The following is a 20,236-nucleotide window of genomic DNA, read 5'->3' as shown; positions in this document are numbered from 1 at the left end:
AAAAGCAGCAGGATAAAAATTCCATTTTCCTATAATCTTCAGTTTAGGAAACAAGAAGACACATCTTATTGAATCAGATGGATTCATAGAATGGATTAAATTCAATGGATTACAAATCCAGATTGTCACTTCAATCCTCATTCCAGAACCTCACCTATATCCTTATCCCATTTCCTAATCCTGATACCCCTCCACATCCTTATGCCAATTCCTCAGCTTGAACCCTTCCTTCCCCTTTGACACCTTCCCTCCAAGCACCATCTGTCTGACTATTCCACATCCTCATATTAATCTCTTTTACATCAACTTTTGGAAGATAGAGAAAAAGGGAAGGGAAAGAATTAAAATAGCCCATGGGAGAAAGGGAATGAGAATCACCCTCTACCTTAAGTACTACTCCATGTTAAGTACTTGCTTTACCAGAAAATGTCAGGATGACCAAGGAAAGATCAAGCACTGCCAAAGACTCTAATAGTACCTGGAAACTGGGAAGGTCTCCCCAAGTTGATCTATATCTATCCCATTTTATGCAACTGAGCACCCTGCTCTGGATTTCTAAAGAAATGTTACTCTCAGGCAATAATTCTGTGGTGAAAGATAACAGACCTGCATGCCAGGATGAGGTTCCTTACCTAAGTTTCTCACATCGATCTGTGGAGACAAAGTAATATATCCATGATTCTCAGACATGAATCCTTCTCAGAGCTTTTGTCATTATCCCAGAGGAAAGGGAAATTAGATTGTCTGGATGAGGACAAGGGGAGTCAAGCTAGGAGTGTTTTCATTCTATGAAATTCTCTCCTCTCGGTCACAAAGGGAAATTGGGGAATAAGACAGAGATGAGCAGAGCTTACCATCATTGGACAGGTCTCTAATTTGATCCTTCCTAATTCCAAATCTTTCACACATTTCCTCAAATTTCTGCTTTATTTCATCTGGCAGGTCTGGAGTCCTACCTGTAGTTAGGGTGAGAGTGAGATTCTTACTGAGTCTCTCTCACTCATCATTTGTAAAAATATATGGAGAAGGGTGTGTCTAGATAAATGTGGGGGTTAAGGATCGTGGGAAGGTTACCTATACCCTTGATCTCAGTGACTAAATTGGTAACTTTGGGGATTGGAACTATCATATGCCCTAGGATTTGATGTGACAAGTAATAAAGGAGGAAAGAAGGTTTCTTGCTGATTATCAGTAAGTCAATCTGCATTTATTAAGCTCTTGCTATGTGACAAGTACTACATGAGGCTTAAGTGATGCAAGGACAAAGGAGAGCTAGCCAGAGCTTTCTCTCAAGGAATTTACAATCTATGGGAAAGAAACAACATCTTCACAGATAAGTTAATACAAGTGTGAACTCCTATTGTTACAAAGCTCGAACACTTTTTACACAAGAAACATTAAAGATAATTACAAAGTAAAATTTTATGTGGGGGGAAACTATGTGGTGGAAGGCATTTTGAGGGATATGGCACTTCAGATGAGCCATGAAGGGAGCTAGGGAATCCAGGGTATAGAGTTAAGGTGATAGAGCAACCCAGCATGAGGGACCAAAAGTCATCTCAGAGATTGAAAAAGACCAGGATCCATGAGAAGCAAATCTGGGACACTAGGGCCATATGATAGAACAACAAAGAGAAACAGAGGACAAGGTTTCATTGCTGAAACTATTTGGACTGCTGATCATTCATCTCCCTTCTCTGAGATCTGCCCTTTTTGCTTACCTATTTTTAAAATCTGATTTTAGGATAAACATAATTAATCATTCCAATACCAAACTATATTTGTCATTCAGTGAGTCCAAGATGAAAATTACAATAATGGAGTACCCATGAGGCAAAAGAAGTAGATTTAATAGTTCAATATTAGGCCAGAGGCCTCCCTGCTCCCATTTTTTTAACTTAATAAAGACTTGGGTTGAATGAAAGAGAGTAATTATTTCATATTACCATCTTCCTGAGCAGAGAGAAAGATTTACACTTGGACCTCTCTCTCTCTCTCTCTAACCACCTTTTTTGTGACAAACACTATTCTAGGTGACAATATGAAGACAAAAAATAATGGACTTGGCTAACAAAAATTCTACTGAAGGAAGCTCAGCTTGGACAGTATTTTGTCCTTGGAAGCCTTTCTCCTAATCTTAGTCATTGTACATAGCAGTCAAACACAGTTTGGGGCATGCCCAATGCTAAAATGCTACAGGTTCTTTTTCCTTTATTGCTCTTCACTTATCATGAAAAAAGGAAGGGGGAGAGCTTTAGTGCAGGATCAGAGGATACTTACCATAGAGTACTGCCCAAATGATCATCTTCCCATTGTGGACATTATGCAAGATATACATAGCATGTTTAGAATCGCTACTTTGAAGGGAGAAATCATTCAGTCCATCATCTGTGAAGCATTCAAAAAGTCAGGTCAGAATTTTGATACTACAGGAAAAAAGGCAAAGACTTAAGACTTATTGGTAATTGAACATCATGAAAAGGCTTCAATTCCATCATAACCTTTGACATGCTGACCGAACTGCTATTCTGTTGAAAAACCTATATTTTTTGTCAAAATTCCTACTATCTGCTTCTAGAGTCACTGAATGTTAGAAGTGGAGGGAATTTTGGAGGTCACCTAATCCAATCACCTCACTTGACTGATGAGGAAACTGAGGCCAAGAGAGGGTAAAAAGCTTGTTCCAGGTTATACAATGAGTTAGTTTCCATTTCAATCACTGAACAGCTAATCAGACCTCTGGAGCCCTGTAAAAAGGAAATGAAAAGATCAGAACATCTCATCTAAGATTTGGACAGTGCAATCAGAAGGGAATTAAAACAGGGTAGTGGAGGGATGTCTTGAGGGACATTAACACGTCCCTCCACTACCCTAAAGGGAATTGTTTTGTATGGTCTGACCATGAGCCACTTCTTTGTTAAGCAATGGGTCCATTAATTCATTCATTTCAGAATAATACTGAAAATACTGAGATCAGCATCTCTACTTACAGTAAAAACACATTTGATCATCATCTCCTTTGAAAGCAGTCAAAGAAAATTGAATGCATTTGCCATTTTCCCTGGAAATAAAGATCAGGATTACAATGACACCTCATATTTGCACAGGAAATTTTACTGTGAAACACCCTTTTGCATTTATTTTATTAATTTTAATTTTGTCCACAAAATGTATACAATTTTTTTCATGTCTTACATTCATATTATGAATAATGCCAAATGTATAGCAATGACTAACTTCTCAGAAGTAATTAAACTGAGTTCACCATTTAAAAATTGTGGGATATTTTAAATTAAATCTGAATTCTTTGAAAATCTGGAATCTCTGGTAAGGTGGATGTGATGATATTCAGTTAAGCAAAATGCTTGATTAGACAGAAGAGCTCTCTCTTTAGTAGTTCTTCATATAAGTACTTTGGGATAATCACTAGGCTTTTCAAAAGTCAAGTGAAGATGAATGCAGTAAATCTGGGTTCAAATCCTGGCTCTTCTCCTTACTATGTGACTTGGGCAAGCAAGTCACAACTTTTTCTGAGTGTTAGAATTCTCATCTGCAAAATAGGGTTAATAATTTTCTGGTTTATCTCATAGGCTCATTGTGGAGAAAACCTATAACCTCTTTAATCTGAAATATATAAACATGAACTCCTTTTATTGTATTTTATACTCACAACATCTCAGGAGAATAGCAAATAGCAATTCTCCCTATTTAATGAATATATTTGAAATAATCTAAACTCATTAAAAAGAAGACAGAAAAGTAAGTCAGAAGAAAAGACAGGACAAGGAATAATCAGAGTTTGGTAAACCTGAAATATAAATTACCTGGAAAAGAACTTTGTATTTAACAAGAATTTCTGGAGAAATAAGAAAGTGGTCTGGCAGAAATTAGGTTTCAGACAATATGTTACACTGTAAATTTATAGTATAATTCATAGGATATAAGGTGGAATATTAATAGTCATAAAAAATTAGAAAAAGTTATGTCAAGTACCTTTCACAAGTATATCTAGGAGGACATTTTCTAGTGTATGAAATTGAAAAGCTTTTGCTTGAACAAAGGAAAATAACAAGGATAAGACAGGAAACAGCTAGGAAGAAAAAAAAACCTTTAGATTAAATACATGTAAGTGTAAGATATCTAAGATATTGGTAACTTTATAGAAATATAATGGACTCAAAGCCATTTCCTAGTAGATAAATAATTGAAGGATAGAATGACAATAATAAAAATAATAATAGCATTTACAGAACATTTATTTTGTGCCAGGTACTGTGCTGAGCAATTTACAAATATTATCTCATTTGATTGCCACAAAACCTTGTGAAATAGGTGCTATTATTATTCACATCTTATAGATAAGGTAACTGAGGCAAACGGAGGTGAAATGACTTGACCAGGATCACACAGCTAGTAAATATCTCAGGTCAAATTTGAACTCAGGTCTTCCTGTCTCCAGACCTAGCACTCTATCCATTGAGCCACTTAAATATCTCAAATGTAAATGTAAACAAAAATTATCAGAAAAAAATTACAAACTATTAACAAACAAAAGAAAGAATGCTCTAAATCACTAATGATAAGAGAGATGCAGATTAAAACAACTCTGAGGATTTACCTCAAATCCAGCAAATTGATAATGACAGAAAATAGGAGTAGTCACTATTAGAATGGCTATGCAAAGATAGAGGAAATGTGTTATCATTGGAGCTGCAAATTTGTCTAATTGCTTTAGAAAACAATTTGAAATTATGTTAAGAAAAAGACTGAAATGTCCATACCCTTTGACCCAGAGATCCCAAGGCTAACCTCTCAAGGAGGTCAATGAACAAAAGAAAAGCCCTTTATAAAAAAAATGTTGATAGTACTTTTTGCAGTAGGAAATTCCAAGAAAGTTTATATCCATGAATTGAGGAATGGCTAAATAAGCTACAGCAAATTTCAGAATCAAGTGGGTATCTTTCTTCCCTCTCTCTCACTCTTCTTTCTATCTTCTTAGGGAAGGGACCTCAAGTATCCCCTCTTTGCTTCAAAATGGAGACTGGTGAATCAGAGAGGTTTGGAACAGAAAGAAAATAGTAGTTCCCCAGATGGTCATTAAAAAGACCCAAACTTCATAGAAAAATACTTACAATCAGTCCTACCCTCACCCCTGCACACAAGCTTCAAGTAGACATCAAGCCTATTAATTACATTTCCCTTCAGTGGTTGCCCTTGATGGCCATAAAACCAATCACATCCTAGGAACTTCATCATTAATTGATACCTTCGTCAGCCTGTATGGGTTAAGGGATCCCAGAACTGTTATCCAGGTTTTTGTCCCCTCTTCCATATCCACCAACTAATACTGGTAGTACTTACCTTTTGAAGAAGACTCCAGTGAAAACGCCACCATGTTTATTGGTGCTTTTGACAAATAGCTTTAAGCTACCTCCTTCCTCAATTTTAGCTGTCACATTTGAGGTCAATGCAACAGTGAACCGCTCTCCAAGAATCTGGGAAAGAGTTTGGATGAGAATTGAAAAAAATAGTCATCCCTGGTAGCATAGAACCATAGTATCTTAGAGTTGGGAAGGACTATCATCCAAACCCCTCATTTTACAGGTGAGGAAACTGAGGCCTCAAAGGTGAAGTATATCCTTACCCCAATCTTACCTGGTTCAATCATTGTCTTCATAGTACAATAGAAAGATCATGCCACTAAGAGTTAAGATATCTGAGTTCAAATCTTTGCTATAATACTAATTCACTCTCTGACTTTTGGCAAGCTATTTAACCTTTCAGTGTCTAGTTTTGTTCATCTGTCCAATGGGACGAATTTTAACTGTATTGTGTATTTCATGGCATTAACCCAGAGATAATATTATTTTCCCCTCCTCTTAGTGCATATCTTGGACTTAGATGTTACTGATAATTTCCGCAACAATTTGGGGAGTAAGGTGAAAGATTGCCTCAGGAAGATGAATGATCTCTACTTATGAAAAAGTTGTGTCCATTCTCTGACTCTAATCACTCATTGTCATGGAGGATTTTCTTTCCTTCTTCTCTACCTAGGTCTGAAGTAACTCCCCATGGCAGAATTCACGTGGCATCTAATCCTAGCATATGTGCAGAACCAAAGCTGTCACGCTACCATCTGAATCCCATGCTTGCTCATTTACCTTTGATGTGTCTTCTATGTTGTTTTTGAGGGCCTGGAGGCCACAGACTAAAGCCAGCCCCACAGTCAGCAGTAAGATCTTCATATTCTCAGGATTTTTCTCTGATGCTTCAGCAGCAGCTGAATGTCTGAGGATTCTGATGAATACTCTGGGCTCTCTGGACAGTTGCCTTTATACCCCATTCTTTGGTGGGGTTCCTGATGATGTGGCACTAAGGGAATCTGAATACCTCAAAGTCTAATTTATTCAGAGTCACTAGCCAATGAGTAACTGCTAGCCAAAAATCCTAAGGACAGATTAATAATGTGCTTTTTGCCAACAAAAAATTAATAATTCTGAAATGAGAATTTCCAAGATCAACAGCCCGTATTAGGTTGGGCTAACTTCCTTGGACCAACTCTATGTCTATCCTGAGTTCAGAGAATACAGTCTCTATATTCTTTATTCTTGTGGCAGTCAGTCAGGCAATTAACACTTGCTTACAAAACACCTAAGGGATGTGGAGTCTTTTCTTAGGCAATGTCAGAAGAGTGCTCAAACAAAGAAATATCTCTCACCACTATCTGGAGCCTTTCTCTCTAGTTGTAGAAATTCAGTAAACATTTATTAAGGGCCTACTGTGTGCAGAGCAAAATATAAGGCATTTGCCAAACTGAAATGTTTGGACTTGATCTCCTTTGTGGTACTTATAGTCTAGTACACAATGAAGTGTCCTAAAGACGATCTTCTTTTGGTCCTAATCCTTGAATTTAAACGGAATTCCCTTTAATGGGAATTCCCAGAAATGAAACTCCTTCTACCAGTACAGCACAATAGCTCCTTGACAATTTATCATATTAAACAGTTATCTAGGGGGTTACAGAGAGGTTAAAAGATCTGTCTGAATTCACTGTGTTAACTGGCATAGGTTTTGTGATGAAAACTAATCTAGTCATTAAGCTTATTGTCAAAAGGAGTGAACAACATTATGATGACAATGTGCCCTTTTCAGGAAAGTGCCATGCCACTATCATCAGTACATATGCTCCCTCCCTGACAAACCCAGATGAGGTCAAAAAAAAATTTATGAAGACATGGAGACCCTCATCATCAATGTGCCAAAAGAGCACAAGTTTATAATTCTGACTGACTTTAATGCCAGAGTAGGCACATGCTATTAGACATGGCAAAGTGTCTTTGGGAGGAATGGAGTCAGAAATAGCAACAGTCACTTACTACTGAAGACTTGTGGGTCTTATGACATTCTCATCACCAACACCATCTTCCATTTGCCTAAATGCAATAAAACTTTGTGTATGTACCCTCACAGCAAACATTGTCATTTAATAGACTATATCATTGTAAGGGGAAAAAATAGATAGGATGTGAGAGTGACAAAGGTGATGTATGGCACAGAGTGCTTGGATGATCATAGATTTATCCTCTCCAAGTTAAACATTTCACATTGAACAAAAGTGTCAGCCTTGAGGCAAGATGAATATCAGAAGACTTAATGTCAGCAGATTAGAGTGCTTCTCCCAGGGGGAACAATTTATTGCTAACTTGGAGGGAAAGCTGAGCCAACACACAGTTGGCAAAAGTGGAGCAGAAAAGCAATAGGTAGATTTCAGGGTACAGTAAATGCAGCAGCATTTACTCATCTGGGCCAGAACACTTGCAACTGTCAAGATTGGTTTGACAAAAATAAGGGGGAAATTCAGAAACTGATAAATGAAAAAGGAGAACTCCACAGGTTTTGCCAACAGGATAGTTCATCTATCTATAAGAAGGCAGGTTTAACTCCATCCAAAGCAAAGTGCAAGTGAAGCTTAGAGAGATGCAGAATTCTTTGCTCAGAAAGAAGTCAGATGAAATTCAGTTTTACACTGATAGTAACAATCCAAAGTGCTTTTATGATGCCCTGAAGGTTATCTATGAGTCAAAGACCTATGGTGCATCTCAGCTACTCAGTGCTGATGGAACCACATTGATTAGTGATAAGGACATGGGCTGGAGAGATGTGGTGAACACTTCTATAATATTCTCAAGAGACCATCATCAATCAATGCTGAAGCCACTGACTGTACACCTCACGTTGAAGTCAATCTCTCTCTGGCTGAACTTCTGACTGAAGAAGAGGTTTTGAATGCCATTAGGCTACTCTTGTGTGGCAAAGTATTTGGTTCTATTTTTATTCCAGCTGAGATTTAAAAGGCAGGGGGCCCACTGCTCACACAAAAGCTGATGAAAATTTTCCAGAGGCAAGAGGAGATTATCCCCCAGGATTTCAATGATGCCTTCCTTGTCCACCTCTACAAAGGTAGAGGGAATAGATTGTCCTGTGACAATCATAGGTGGGTCCTTCTCTTAGTCATTGCTAGCAAGATTCTTGCCAGAGTCCTCCTTAATAGGCTGATCCTTCACCTGGAGGATGATCATCTACCTGGGAGCCAGAGTGGTTTCAGAAAGGGCAGAGAACTGGTTAATATGGTGTTTGCTACCTAACAACTCCAGCAGAAATGCTAGGGGCAGAACAGAGGTCTATACACAAAATCCATTGATCTGACTAAGGCCTTTGATATTTTCACTCATGAGGGCTCGTGGAAAATTGTGGTAAAATTTGGATGGCCAGAGAATTTCATCAGTAGTGTACATCAGTTTCATTATGTACACTTGCACGGGTTCTGGATAATGGACAATACTCTCACGACTTTCCAGTCACCGCCAGAGTAAAGGAAGGCTGTGATGTTTTCAGCAATGTTGTCAGATGCCTTCAAAGAGGACAATAACAAAATTGAAGTCACTTAACACACTAATGGATGATAAATTATTTAACTTAAAAAGGCCACAAGCTGAGATTAAAGTGGAGGGAGAGAGAGTTGGTGAATGGTTTTTGGTTCACAGATGATTGTGCACTCAATGCAGCCTCTGAAGCCAAGATGCAACAAATTATGGATTGATTCTCTGCTGTTTGTGCTCATTTTGGCCTAACAACACCATGAAAACAGAAGTTCTCCTCTAGTCAGCACCTCACCATCCACATATCACACCATCAGTTACAACAAATGGAGAAATTTTTAATGCTGTGGATAAATTCACTTACCTTGGCAGTATACTTTCTAGTGATGTCCTCATAGATGATGAAGTTGACATAGGCATTCTCAGAGATGGCTCAGTGCTTTGGAGGCTCTGAAGGAAAGTGTGGGGAAGAAGAGGTATTAGACTGCCTACCAAACTGAAGGTCTACAGAGCCATTGTGCTGACCTCATTGTTATATGCCCGTGAAACATGGACAGTATACCAGCCCCATACCAGGAAACTGAATCAGTTACATTTGAATTGTCTTAGGAAGATTCTGAAGATCACCTGGCAAGATAAGGTACCCAATGTTTAGGTCTTTTTTTCAAGCTGAATTGCCAAGCATTCAAACTCTACTGAAGAGAGGGTAACCCAAATGGGCTGGCCAGGTAGCCCAAATGCCAAAAATATGTTGCCTAAAAGATTATTTTATGGAGAACTCACACAAGGCAAGCACTCACTTGGAGGACAGAAGAAGAGATACAAGGACACTCTCAAGGTCTCTCTGAAAAATATTGCAATCAGTTGGAGAAATGGTACAGGCCCATCCAGCATGGCATGCTCACATCAAAAAAGGACCTGTAATAGACTCAAGTATGATGTAATTCTAAAAAGTAAAGCCGTTTAGGAAAAGGTAAAAAGAGTAATTATCTTATACAAATGAGGTGTGAGAGGAAGAACTGACACAGAGGAATTAGATGGGGAGGAGGGCTGGTAGTTCTGGAACCCTACTCTCATCAGGAATGGGTTAAAGAGGCAACAATACATAGATATCTAGAAGGGTATAAAAGTCTTCTAAATTCAGAAAGAATAAAAAGCTAAGGAGATGGGGAGGGGGAAGGGATTTTTAGAGGGAATCCTGTTCACATCAGATCTGTGTTAGAGAGAGAACATTATATACATTTAGAAGGGAACAAAAGTCTTCTAAATTTATACAGAAATAAGAGTGTGAGGGAATAGGAAAAGGGGGGGTATAGAAGGGTGTCTAGATCAACAGGAATGGGATAAAGAGGGAATAACACATATCTGGAAGGCTGTGCAAGTCTTCTAAACTCGAATAGAAACAAGAAGGGAAGGGGAAGGGATGGAGGAAGAGGATAAAGGAGGGATCTTTGGAGGAGGGTAGATTAAGTAATAAGAGGGCAAGGTAGCAGGTAGAAGTAAAGTAGAGGAGTCAGGAGGGATAGGAAATAAAAGATACACACAAACATAAAATAAAGATCAGGAATAGAATTTGTTAGGGAAAAAAGTAGTGTAGTAATCATGATCTAAGGCAAAATTAAAGCTAAAATAGATTTGACCAAAAGAGGGAAATAGGGAAATTACACTATATGTCAACCATATTAATCAATATTGTTTTAGACTATTTAAAATAACTAGACAGTATAAGGTTGGAACATTGCTGTGGTGTAGGAAATGACAAGTTGGTGGACTTAGAAAAATATGCAAAGACTGGGACTTATGAAGGAAGATGTCGTCCACCCTCAGAGAAACCGAGGACAAACAAGTAGAGCAGTCTTACATAGATGCATATGAATGTATATGTCTATATATGAGTATGAATATAGATATCTAAATATATGTACATATATGTAAGTATATGTATGCATATTTATGCTTGTGTGTATATGTGTATATGTGTGTATATATGTGTTATATATATATATAATGTATATATAAATGTATTCATGCTTAATTGTAGCCTTCTTGGGGAAGGGGTGGAGGAAAGGGGAAAAAGAGAACAAAGTAAAGAGAGCACAGCAGAGAATAAATGAAAACTTACAAGGAAGCAAAGAAAAGATGGATAGCTCTGAATACAACAAGTAGTATTTATTATATAAGCTTTCTTGAAATGGAATTTTATTGCTGTATATTTTGAATCCTCTTTTATGTTCTGCTGTGCACATGGCAATGCTTTTTTTTTTCTATTCTTATTTTGTATTTAAGTTTCAGTATTTAAATTTATAATATTTCTTTTCTTATTGTGTATTTGAGTTTAAAATAAATTAATTTTTAAAAAGTAGCTGTACTCTATGAGCAAAACTGAGTTGCAGCAACTCAAAAGAAACACGAAATACACACCTTTAGAAACATCTCTACTCCAAAAGTCCACATGGACTATTTGTGCCCAACCTGTGTTAGAGCGTTCCAAACTCATATTGATCTGATCAGCCATAGTCAGTCATAATGTACCTTGATCCCAACATAGTGATGTCATTTTCCTCTCCAAGAATGAAGAACAACCAAGCAGCCAATCTCTGATGTTGTCCTTACCTTTAATAGTTAGCCAGTAGATACAATTAACTCAAAGCAAAGGTATATATTAAGTTACCGCAGTAAAAATAGCAACTATAAAACATTTCGTCCCAGAGACCTGGAGTGAACTCTCCCACAAATGCAAACAGCATCACTGGGAAGAGTGGGCACATACTTATGAGACACAAGTGATGCATACATCTAGGGAACACAGGCAGCCAAGGCAACACCTGCTTTTAGTATTGCAAGTATTGCAAGACCCCAAGATCCTTTCTCTTCCTGTCATATCCTTATACAACTCACGTCAGGTTAAAACATCAATTTCTGGGCATGCCGCTCAGCTGGGCTCCCTAGGACTGCTCACCCCTGGGAGGCAGCTCAGCTATCAGTGGTCTTTCTGCCTTGAGTCCACAGTTAGCTCTTCTCCCTGCTGCCAGGGGTCATGCTTTTTAAAGCTGCTTTCTGCTTCCAGCTGTTCAATTCGACTGATTCCTTGACTTGCAGGCCTAGCTTTTCAATAGCTACCAGAGACATGACCAATCTTCGACCATTGAATGGAAAATCTGAGAGTTGGGAGGCATTTTGGTAGGCCATATTGTCCAATCTATATATATGAAATTAATTCCCACTAAAATACATTTGAAAATTAGCTATCCATGCCTGATTTGATGGCCCCTAAGGAAGGGGAATCCACCATTTCTTAAGGCAACTCACTATACTTTTGAATATCTCTTACTTTTAGGAGAGATTTCCTGACATCAAGCCAAAATTTTCCTTTTTGTGACATATAGGTTTTGTTCTCCTCCCTTTTTTTTTTTTACCTCTATAACCAAATGAAATAAGTATAATCCCTTCTCCATGTGAGAGCTCTTTAAATGCTATTATTTTGTCCCTGAATCATCTCTTCTCCAGGCTATACATCATCAATTCCTCCAAATGATGCTCATATGTCATTGACCCAAGTCCTTTCACAATCCTATTTGTCTTCCTCTATACATTCTCCAGTTTATCAATCTCCTACTTAATGTATGGTACTTAAAACTGAACACAGTACACCAGATGAGGTCTAAAGATGGCAGAGTTCAGTGGGTCTATCCCCTCCCTCTTCCTGGGAGCCCCAGGAATGCAATTCAGCCCCAAAATGCATTTGCTTTTTTAGCTGCTACAATTTGGTGCTGGCTCATATTGAGCTTGTAGTCCATTAAAACATCCAGATCTTTTTCAGAACAACTGTTGCGTATCTATGCCTCTTCATCTTATACTTGTGAAAATGACTTTTGTACCCAAGTGTAAGGCTGTGCATTTACCCATAGAATTTTAGAACCTATCATTCATTATGCTAATTCTCCCTCCTAGCTTTGTGTCATCTACAACTTTGATGAACATAGCGTATATCTCTCTCTCATAGTTGTTGATGAAAATGTTAAACATCACAAAGCCAAACGCGGATCCCTGGACTACTCCACTTGAGACCTCCTGCCATATTGACATTAAACCATTAAAAACTTCTCTTTGAGTTCAGTCATTTATTTCTGAATCATTTGGATTCTGCTATTGTCCAATACATAACTTTCTTTTTTCTCTACAAGAATGGTATGACATTGACTTAGATTCTTAAAGTCTAAAAAAAAACTGCTCAGATTCTTACAATCTAGCCAAGAGCTCACTAACATTCAGACACCTTAAGAGTCTGCCCAATATGATGGATGTTCTGATAAACCTTGTCTTTGGCTGAAAGAAGGCTTGGGTCAAATTCTTTCAAATTCTGTTGTGATATTGGGGTCCCAGGACCCCAAGCCCCTAAACCTCAACATTTTGGTGGCCTGTATGGGGAAACTGCCTAACCCCAAGTTCTTCTCCAGCCAAGACTGGAAAGTATGTAAGCCTTTCACCCCTTCTTGCTCTGTAGTTGGGGTCGTTCTCCAAGCACCAGGGCTTGGGGGTGCTTTTCTGGCAGACGGTTATGAAGCTGTCTCTCACTCGGCCTGACGCTCTCAGGTTCTTGGTCCACTAGTTTGGTTCGAGGCCAAGGACCTGGGTACACAGCACAGAGGACAAGGATGGACTCCCTACCTGGAAGCATATGCCCAATTCTGTCAATTCTCTCGGTGCTAGGTAATTGTGGAAAACCTGCAGTTGCTTTTTCGCTCCCTGAGGCTTACTTGCTCCCTTCCCTCTCCACTTTTGAATCCTCCTTCATGGAGGTTACAGGGAAAAGTTAGAACAGCTAAAACTATCTTGGCAGATTCTGGAGGTTTTGTGATTGATCATTAAAAAGTTTTGAAACTCCTCCTTACAAGCCTAGTCACTCCTTTCTCTCACTCCCTTCCCGTGAGTCAACAGGGTTATCTATTAACCCCTCTGGTAGGAGAAGAGAGTTTCACCCTTTACCCCTCACCTTTGATTTTGCCCTCCCCCACCTGGGAAAGGAAGGAGGGGGGAGGGGCAACAACTACAGCATGGACCCCCTGGAAATGGCCTTGGGCCCTAGGGCAACCTTTGCCTGGAAGCATCACCCAGGTTCAGCACATTCTGCTCAAAGTAAAGAAGCTAACCTCCGAATTTCAGTAAGCATGCTCTGCTTTTTTTTTTTAAACTTGTAGTTTTAACTGTTAATGATGAGATGTTGAATCTTTGTGTAAAGTAATTCAGAAATGCATTTAACAAAACTGAAGTCACCTGATTGGTAATGGGTTTGTTTCAAGTTTCAAGTTGGTGAAGTTTTTGTATCAGGTCAAGGAACTTTTCATAATTCAGCTATTGTTGCTTATTGTTTTAATGTGTAAACTAGCCAAAAGGCTTGTTTGGGTTATGTATGGCTTACTGAGAATTTGCAAGTGTATAGAAATCTCTAATGATTGGCTTTTTACACCAGGATGTAAATCCTGGAAAAGTTTTCCCTAAACTGTGATGAATGAAACTTGCTGTTTGAGGTAAAATCTCTTAGGATTTTATTTTGAGTTGTCTGATGGATCATAATCCATCGATAATCCATCTACCATCTGAGAGAAATGCCACAAGCTACTCAGAGAAGGTAGTACTGGTGGGAAGTCAGCTGCATCTGGAAAAGCTTAGAGGACAATTTTAGCCTCAGTCTAAGATGGAATCCTCCTGACTCAATTTCCCCATTATGTTCCTTTGAAAAGGAATGTTACCCACCTGGCTATTCCTGAGTCTGGCTATGAGGTGGATTTGATACTGCATGGTTGGAAAACTGAGTTATCTGAACCCAAACAGAGCTAAGGATGTTTTATGCTGTCATTTGGCCTTGCAGTCTTTTCTATCAGATTTGTGTCTTCCAGACTACAGGCCATTCACCTACAGTGACCAGCCAACAGCGGGTACCAGCCAATGTCCCCCATCCTTCCCGGTATGTGGGACAACGGCCACACTAGAATTAAAAGTTCAGAGGCTGAGTCAGAGATCAGAAAAGGTTTTATTTTTCTCATGGGAAAGGGCACAGCCCTCTCACTCAAGCAGCAACAGTCAGGGTGTGCAAAGTCTTAGTGAGGAACAAAGTTTTATAGTCTTTACACGATACCCCCTCCCCATTCCTGAACCGTTCTTCCTATTGGCTGGGTTTCAGGGTGCACAATCTAAATTCCTTATTTGGAAATATTTGCCTAGAGACAAAGAATCAGGTGGACTTTTGATAACCATTTAGAAGTTCTGCCTAAAGACAGATAAGCAGGAAGCCTCTGGAGGTCAGGCTAGCAGTCTTTTGTAATGTTTATCTTGCTAGAGGAGATGGAACACAGGTCAGCTCTTGCTTGCTTCTTTGGGAGTACAAAGGGAATTTATGAGTTTTATTACTGAGGAAAATTCATCCATCTCACTCAATCCCCCCTCTCATTTGATACTCTTTGAAGTTTCCTCACACTGTTGTTGATATACTTCTTCAACAAGAGAGTCTCTATCCAATCTGGCTCAGCTCATTCCAGATTCTCCACAGGGAACCATCCTTGTGATTTCAACACCATAATTTTCATTTCTCCCTTTCCTTCAATTCTTACCACCTTGGGTAGAGAGTTCTGAACAATCCTGGTGACCAATTGCATTATGCATGGCAGGCATATAGGGAGCAAAACAATCCCACTGATCACAATTAGCAAGAACCAAAGAATTTGTTTCCACCAGGACCCTCCATTTAAACGCTGAGATTTTCTCATGCCCACTCGTCCTTATGGGTGTCACCTGGCCTATATGGTTTACCTTCAACAAACTTCCCTCCTGACTGAAAGACCTGGGCTAAACTCCTTCAGGTGGGACCCTTGTTTTGTGATCTTGGGGTCCCAGTGATGCGGTCTAGAGGTTAGGGGTCCTGGAATCCCAAAATCACGATACCTGGGTCCTACCCGAAATAATTCAACCCAAGCCTTCTTGCAGCCAAAAATAAGGTTTATTGAAGATTCTCCATATTAGCTAGACTCTTAAGGAATCTGAGCATCTATGGGCAATTGGCTAGATTCTAAGAATCAGAGCATCTTAATAGAGACAAGATGGATCTTATATATAGAAAGACTGTGGGAGGGATCTAGGAGTGGCCAAGTAGCTTGGGGTGAGGGGAGGAAGGGCCTGAGGAGATCTGGATGGGAGTGGCTAGTAAGCTGGGGTGAACAGAACTCCTGGTACCTGGACCTCTTGGCCAAGGGAGAATGGAGCCTAGCTAGGATTAAAGGTGGGAAATGGCTAGGGGCCATAGGGAGGTAAGACAAAGGAGGGGAGATTGGGTGTAGCCACAATGAAAGGCCAGTTGATGGGATTATAGCCTCAGGGGAATGCCAGAGATTTGGCCATGTGGGAAAGTCCAGGGTTTTTCCTTTCTGGGGCCCAGATTCCAACCCCATCACCAGCACCCCCAAACCTTCAGACCTCATCATAACCATTATGAGAAATTAAAGGATCCTGACTTATACAGGAATGTACTAGTCTGAAATTCTAGGCCAAATAACTCAATCTTATACCTGCATCTTACTTGTAATATCTTCAGATGCTCCCACATCAATCTATTTTATTTTATTTATTAATTTTTTAATAGATTCAGTATTTATGCTCACAAAATTTATGATTATAGGAATTTGCCATGAAAGAACTAAAGTAAGGGAACAATGCTTCCCTAGATTCATGTCAATTCCAGGCAGAAGTTATATAATGACCAACTGCATTGAGCCAGGTTTAAAGTCTACCAGGTGTCATAGTAGGGAAATTGAGTCAGGAGAATCCTACCTCAGCCGTGCAGAATAGTTGTTCTCCCAACCTTCCCATGAGAGCACCCTCTTGCAGCTCATAGATGCAGCTCACAAACCTCTTTGCAGGTTGCTGACATCATGGGTCAGTAGCTCAATCAGTTCCTTGTTAACCACACCTGGAGTTAGACTCAGAATAATAGTTCATTAACAGTCCCCAAGGTCTTAGATAGCAAATTCCCCTTATCAGTGTTTCAGGTGGGAATATAGTTTAATTAGGGAACATCTCCAAAGTGAGCTCTAAGTAGTTTGTGTAACTTCCTACACGTGTTCTGGTTCCTAATACCATCCTGAGTAAAACCAAATTTCCATTAAGATCATAAGCTGCTACTCTAAATAAATTTGCCTCTCTGTTTCTCAAGCTTATTTATTCCTCTCTAACCATTCTTAATCTGAAAGAATGAGACACTTTCAGGACTTGAATCCTATACATATGATAAGTTCAAACAGTAATTTTAACTCTTGCTAGGCCATGGAATAAATTCAGATCAAAACAGTAAGATCTTTCCTACTTAGAGCTTATATGCTTTAGTATTAATCACTAGCCTTAGATCTCTGATGCTGCTTCCATTGAGACTATTTCTCTAAAAGCACCCAGTTAAGTCCAGTCCAAGGACATAACAAACCCAGGAATGAAACTCTAAGTTCATAGTACGTTTGGACATAATTTTCTTGCAAATAGAAATTTAGTAGGCCCTCTAAAAGAATATCAAAGATTTTATCAAAACATTTTTTTCATAAAAGTATCTCCCTTTCTCAAAAACAGCTTACAATTTCCTAATTACCATAAAATTCCTAATTACCTAAATTCTCTAGTCAAAAGGTACATATAAAAATTATGAGATTTTACAAAATCTCTCTTTTTTTTGCATAGTTACCAAGTTACTTTTCTCACGCACACACACACAAAATACTTTTACCAGCGCTTGACTTAAACAATAACTCCAAATAATTTAGTTAACAATTTTAAACTTCATAAGTGAAAGCCAGATAATCCCAGCTAAAACTTCCCTTTAAACATAGACAAAACTTGGAAGTTCTCATTTCTTAAATTACAATCCTTAAAAAGAAATGTTACAAAACAGGACCATATAGAATGCCCCAACAGCCCCGATTCATTCCTTTTTCTCTTTTCTCTGAAGGCACAATTAATTTAACAACATTCTAGATTATAAAAGAAATTGTTCTTCCAGCAAGATAACTGATACAATTGTTTACCAGATTACATCATATAAGAAAATTCAGAAATATGTAAGCAGTATATTAAAAACTTAAAACAGATCCAATAAAAATCTTTCTTTCTTTCTGAACCCTTTCACCAGGTCCAACAGTCTCTTGGGGCCAGTCCCACCCCTATAGCCTGACTTTTTTTTTAACTTATCTATGCTAGCCCCTCATTTTCTTTTTACTGGTCTGATAGCCACAGGCCACATCCAGATTCTAGCTCAATGCCACTGCCAATCAAGGAATTTGGTGGATGGGGCGGGGCGGCCTAGGTTTCCCAGGCTTGCCAGTCCCTGCCTTAAGAGCCTAGCCCATATGGCTCACCCTCAAAAAACCCAGTCTTTAGCCTAAAGAAGGTCTGGGTTAAATTTTTTTTTTTAATTTTCTAATTGAGGCCCTGATATATGAGAGAATATTTCATTAATTCCAAGTCAATACATATCAATAAGTTTTTCACAATAAAATACATTTGTACCACAGGGCATACATTACAGAATTATTTCCACAATTGTAATACACTTTGAAACAACCAATTATCAGTTTACTTGAATGCACTCCTAAATCACTTTGTACAGAGAATCATTCATCTCATCATTAATATGTTGAAACTATAACTTTAAACCACCATACGTTTTTATAATAGTCAAGATTTTAAACAAAAATCTGCTATCATAGTCTTATAACCAAATATACCTCACTAAGTAGTTAACAGTTTCAAATTATCTCATCTTTATCACTAAAAGACCCATTGCACAAGCCATTCCCCAATTGATCAGTGGTCAAAGGATATGAACAGACAGTTCTCAGATGAAGAAATTAAAGCCATCTATACTCATATGAAAAAATGCTCTAAATCACTATTGATTAGAGAAATACAAATCAAAACAACTCTGAAGTACCATATCACACCTATCAGAATGGCCAACATGACAAAACAGGAAAATGATAAATGTTGGAGAAGATGTGGGAAAATTGGAACACTAATACATTGTTGGTGGAGTTATGAAATGATCCAACCATTTTGGAGAGCAATTTGGAAGCATGCCCAAAGGGCTATAAAAATGTGCATACCCTTTGACTCAGCAATAGCACTTCTAGGGCTATATCCCAAAGAGACCACACAAATGGGAAAAGGACCTACATGTTCAAAAATATTCATAGCAGCTGTTTTTGTGGTGGCTAAGAATGGGAAATTGAGAGGATGCCCAGCAATTGGGGAATGGCTGAGCAAGTTGTGGTATATGAATGTGATGGAATACTATTGTGCTATAAGAAATGATGAACAGGCTGACTTCAGAAAAACCTGGAAAGACTTGCATGGTCTGATGCTGAGTGAAGTGAGTAGAACCAAGAGAACATTGTGCACAATAACAGCCACATTGTGTGATGACTAATATTGATAAACTTAACCCTTCCTGGCAATACAAGGATCTAAGACATGTCCAGAGACCTTGTGATGGAAATGCTATCCACACCCAAAGAAAGAACTATGGAAGCTGAATTGTTATTTTTTTTTCTCTTCTGTTGAGTTTTGTTTCCTTTTTCTGATGGTTCCTCCTATTGGATTTAATTTCTACTTACAACATCACTAATGTGAAAATATGTTTAATATGAATGTAAATGTATAGCCTATATCAGATTGTGTGCCATCTTGGGAAGGGTGATGGGGAGGAAGGGGAAGAAAAATTTTAAACTCAAAAGCGTATGGAAGTGATTATTGATAAATCAAAATAAATTAATAAAAAAATTAAAAAAAATAAAAGACCCTTTGCAGGAGAAGAGTTACCTTAACATCATTTCTACCTCATAATGGTCCCTCAAATTTTACAATCTAAGAGTTTTAGAAATACAACACAATTTTGAAATACAGTAATAACTTAAACAATAAACTTCAGATAACATCAATTGCATTTCCATATTATCACCTATAGAAATGATTGCTCTTATTACTCTTAGTACTTTTAACAATTACATTGACTAATAATGCCATATCTCATAACAACCCTTATTTTTCAGAACAGTAAACTTAAATCCAATCAGATCCAAATTTATAATGACTAATGATAAACATTTAAAAACATTTTTGTTTTAAATCCAATACTCCTGGCCCTTTAAAAGGAAATATTCTCCACAAATTTATCTATGCCCTTGAAAAGACCCATGGTGACAATTCCTGCTCTAAATTCTCCTTTTCTTTCCTGCTTCCTTAAGGGAACTAAGAAAAAGTCCCTTCTGCTTCTTAGAGGCTTATCAGATGGAGCCACCTTTCGAATCTGGTCTTGTTCTTCCCCT

General features: G+C 38.4%; 1 protein-coding gene across 1 annotated transcript; it reads right to left on the bottom strand.

The window, feature by feature from the left end:
* Window positions 1-605: 605 nt before the first annotated feature.
* On the bottom strand, window positions 606-6,492 carry LOC114040525 (major urinary protein-like). The gene is made up of 6 exons (XM_027858650.1): window positions 6,162-6,492; window positions 5,362-5,495; window positions 2,991-3,061; window positions 2,281-2,388; window positions 855-956; window positions 606-651 (listed from the first exon to the last, which is right to left on the bottom strand). The coding sequence occupies exons 1-6, from the start codon at window positions 6,243-6,245 to the stop codon at window positions 629-631; spliced, it is 522 nt and encodes a 173-aa protein (XP_027714451.1). The 5' UTR covers window positions 6,246-6,492; the 3' UTR covers window positions 606-628.
* Window positions 6,493-20,236: the final 13,744 nt, after the last annotated feature.

This window comes from Vombatus ursinus, unplaced genomic scaffold (genome assembly GCF_900497805.2).
Source record: "Vombatus ursinus unplaced genomic scaffold, bare-nosed wombat genome assembly UNPS02013354.1, whole genome shotgun sequence".
Taxonomy (NCBI): domain Eukaryota; kingdom Metazoa; phylum Chordata; class Mammalia; order Diprotodontia; family Vombatidae; genus Vombatus; species Vombatus ursinus.
This window is presented reverse-complemented; position numbering and strand designations above follow the sequence as displayed.

Bases quoted from the DNA above. Each gene is read 5' to 3' on its own strand.
- LOC114040525 (XM_027858650.1), bottom strand. From the start codon at position 6,245: ATGAAGATCTTACTGCTGACTGTGGGGCTGGCTTTAGTCTGTGGCCTC. The intron at 3,062-5,361 runs GTAAGTACTACC...CTTTATTTCCAG, and splicing joins ACTGGAGTCTTCTTCAAAAG to GGAAAATGGCAAATGCATTC. The intron at 2,389-2,990 runs GTAAGTAGAGAT...AATGCTTCACAG, and splicing joins TGATCAAATGTGTTTTTACT to ATGATGGACTGAATGATTTC.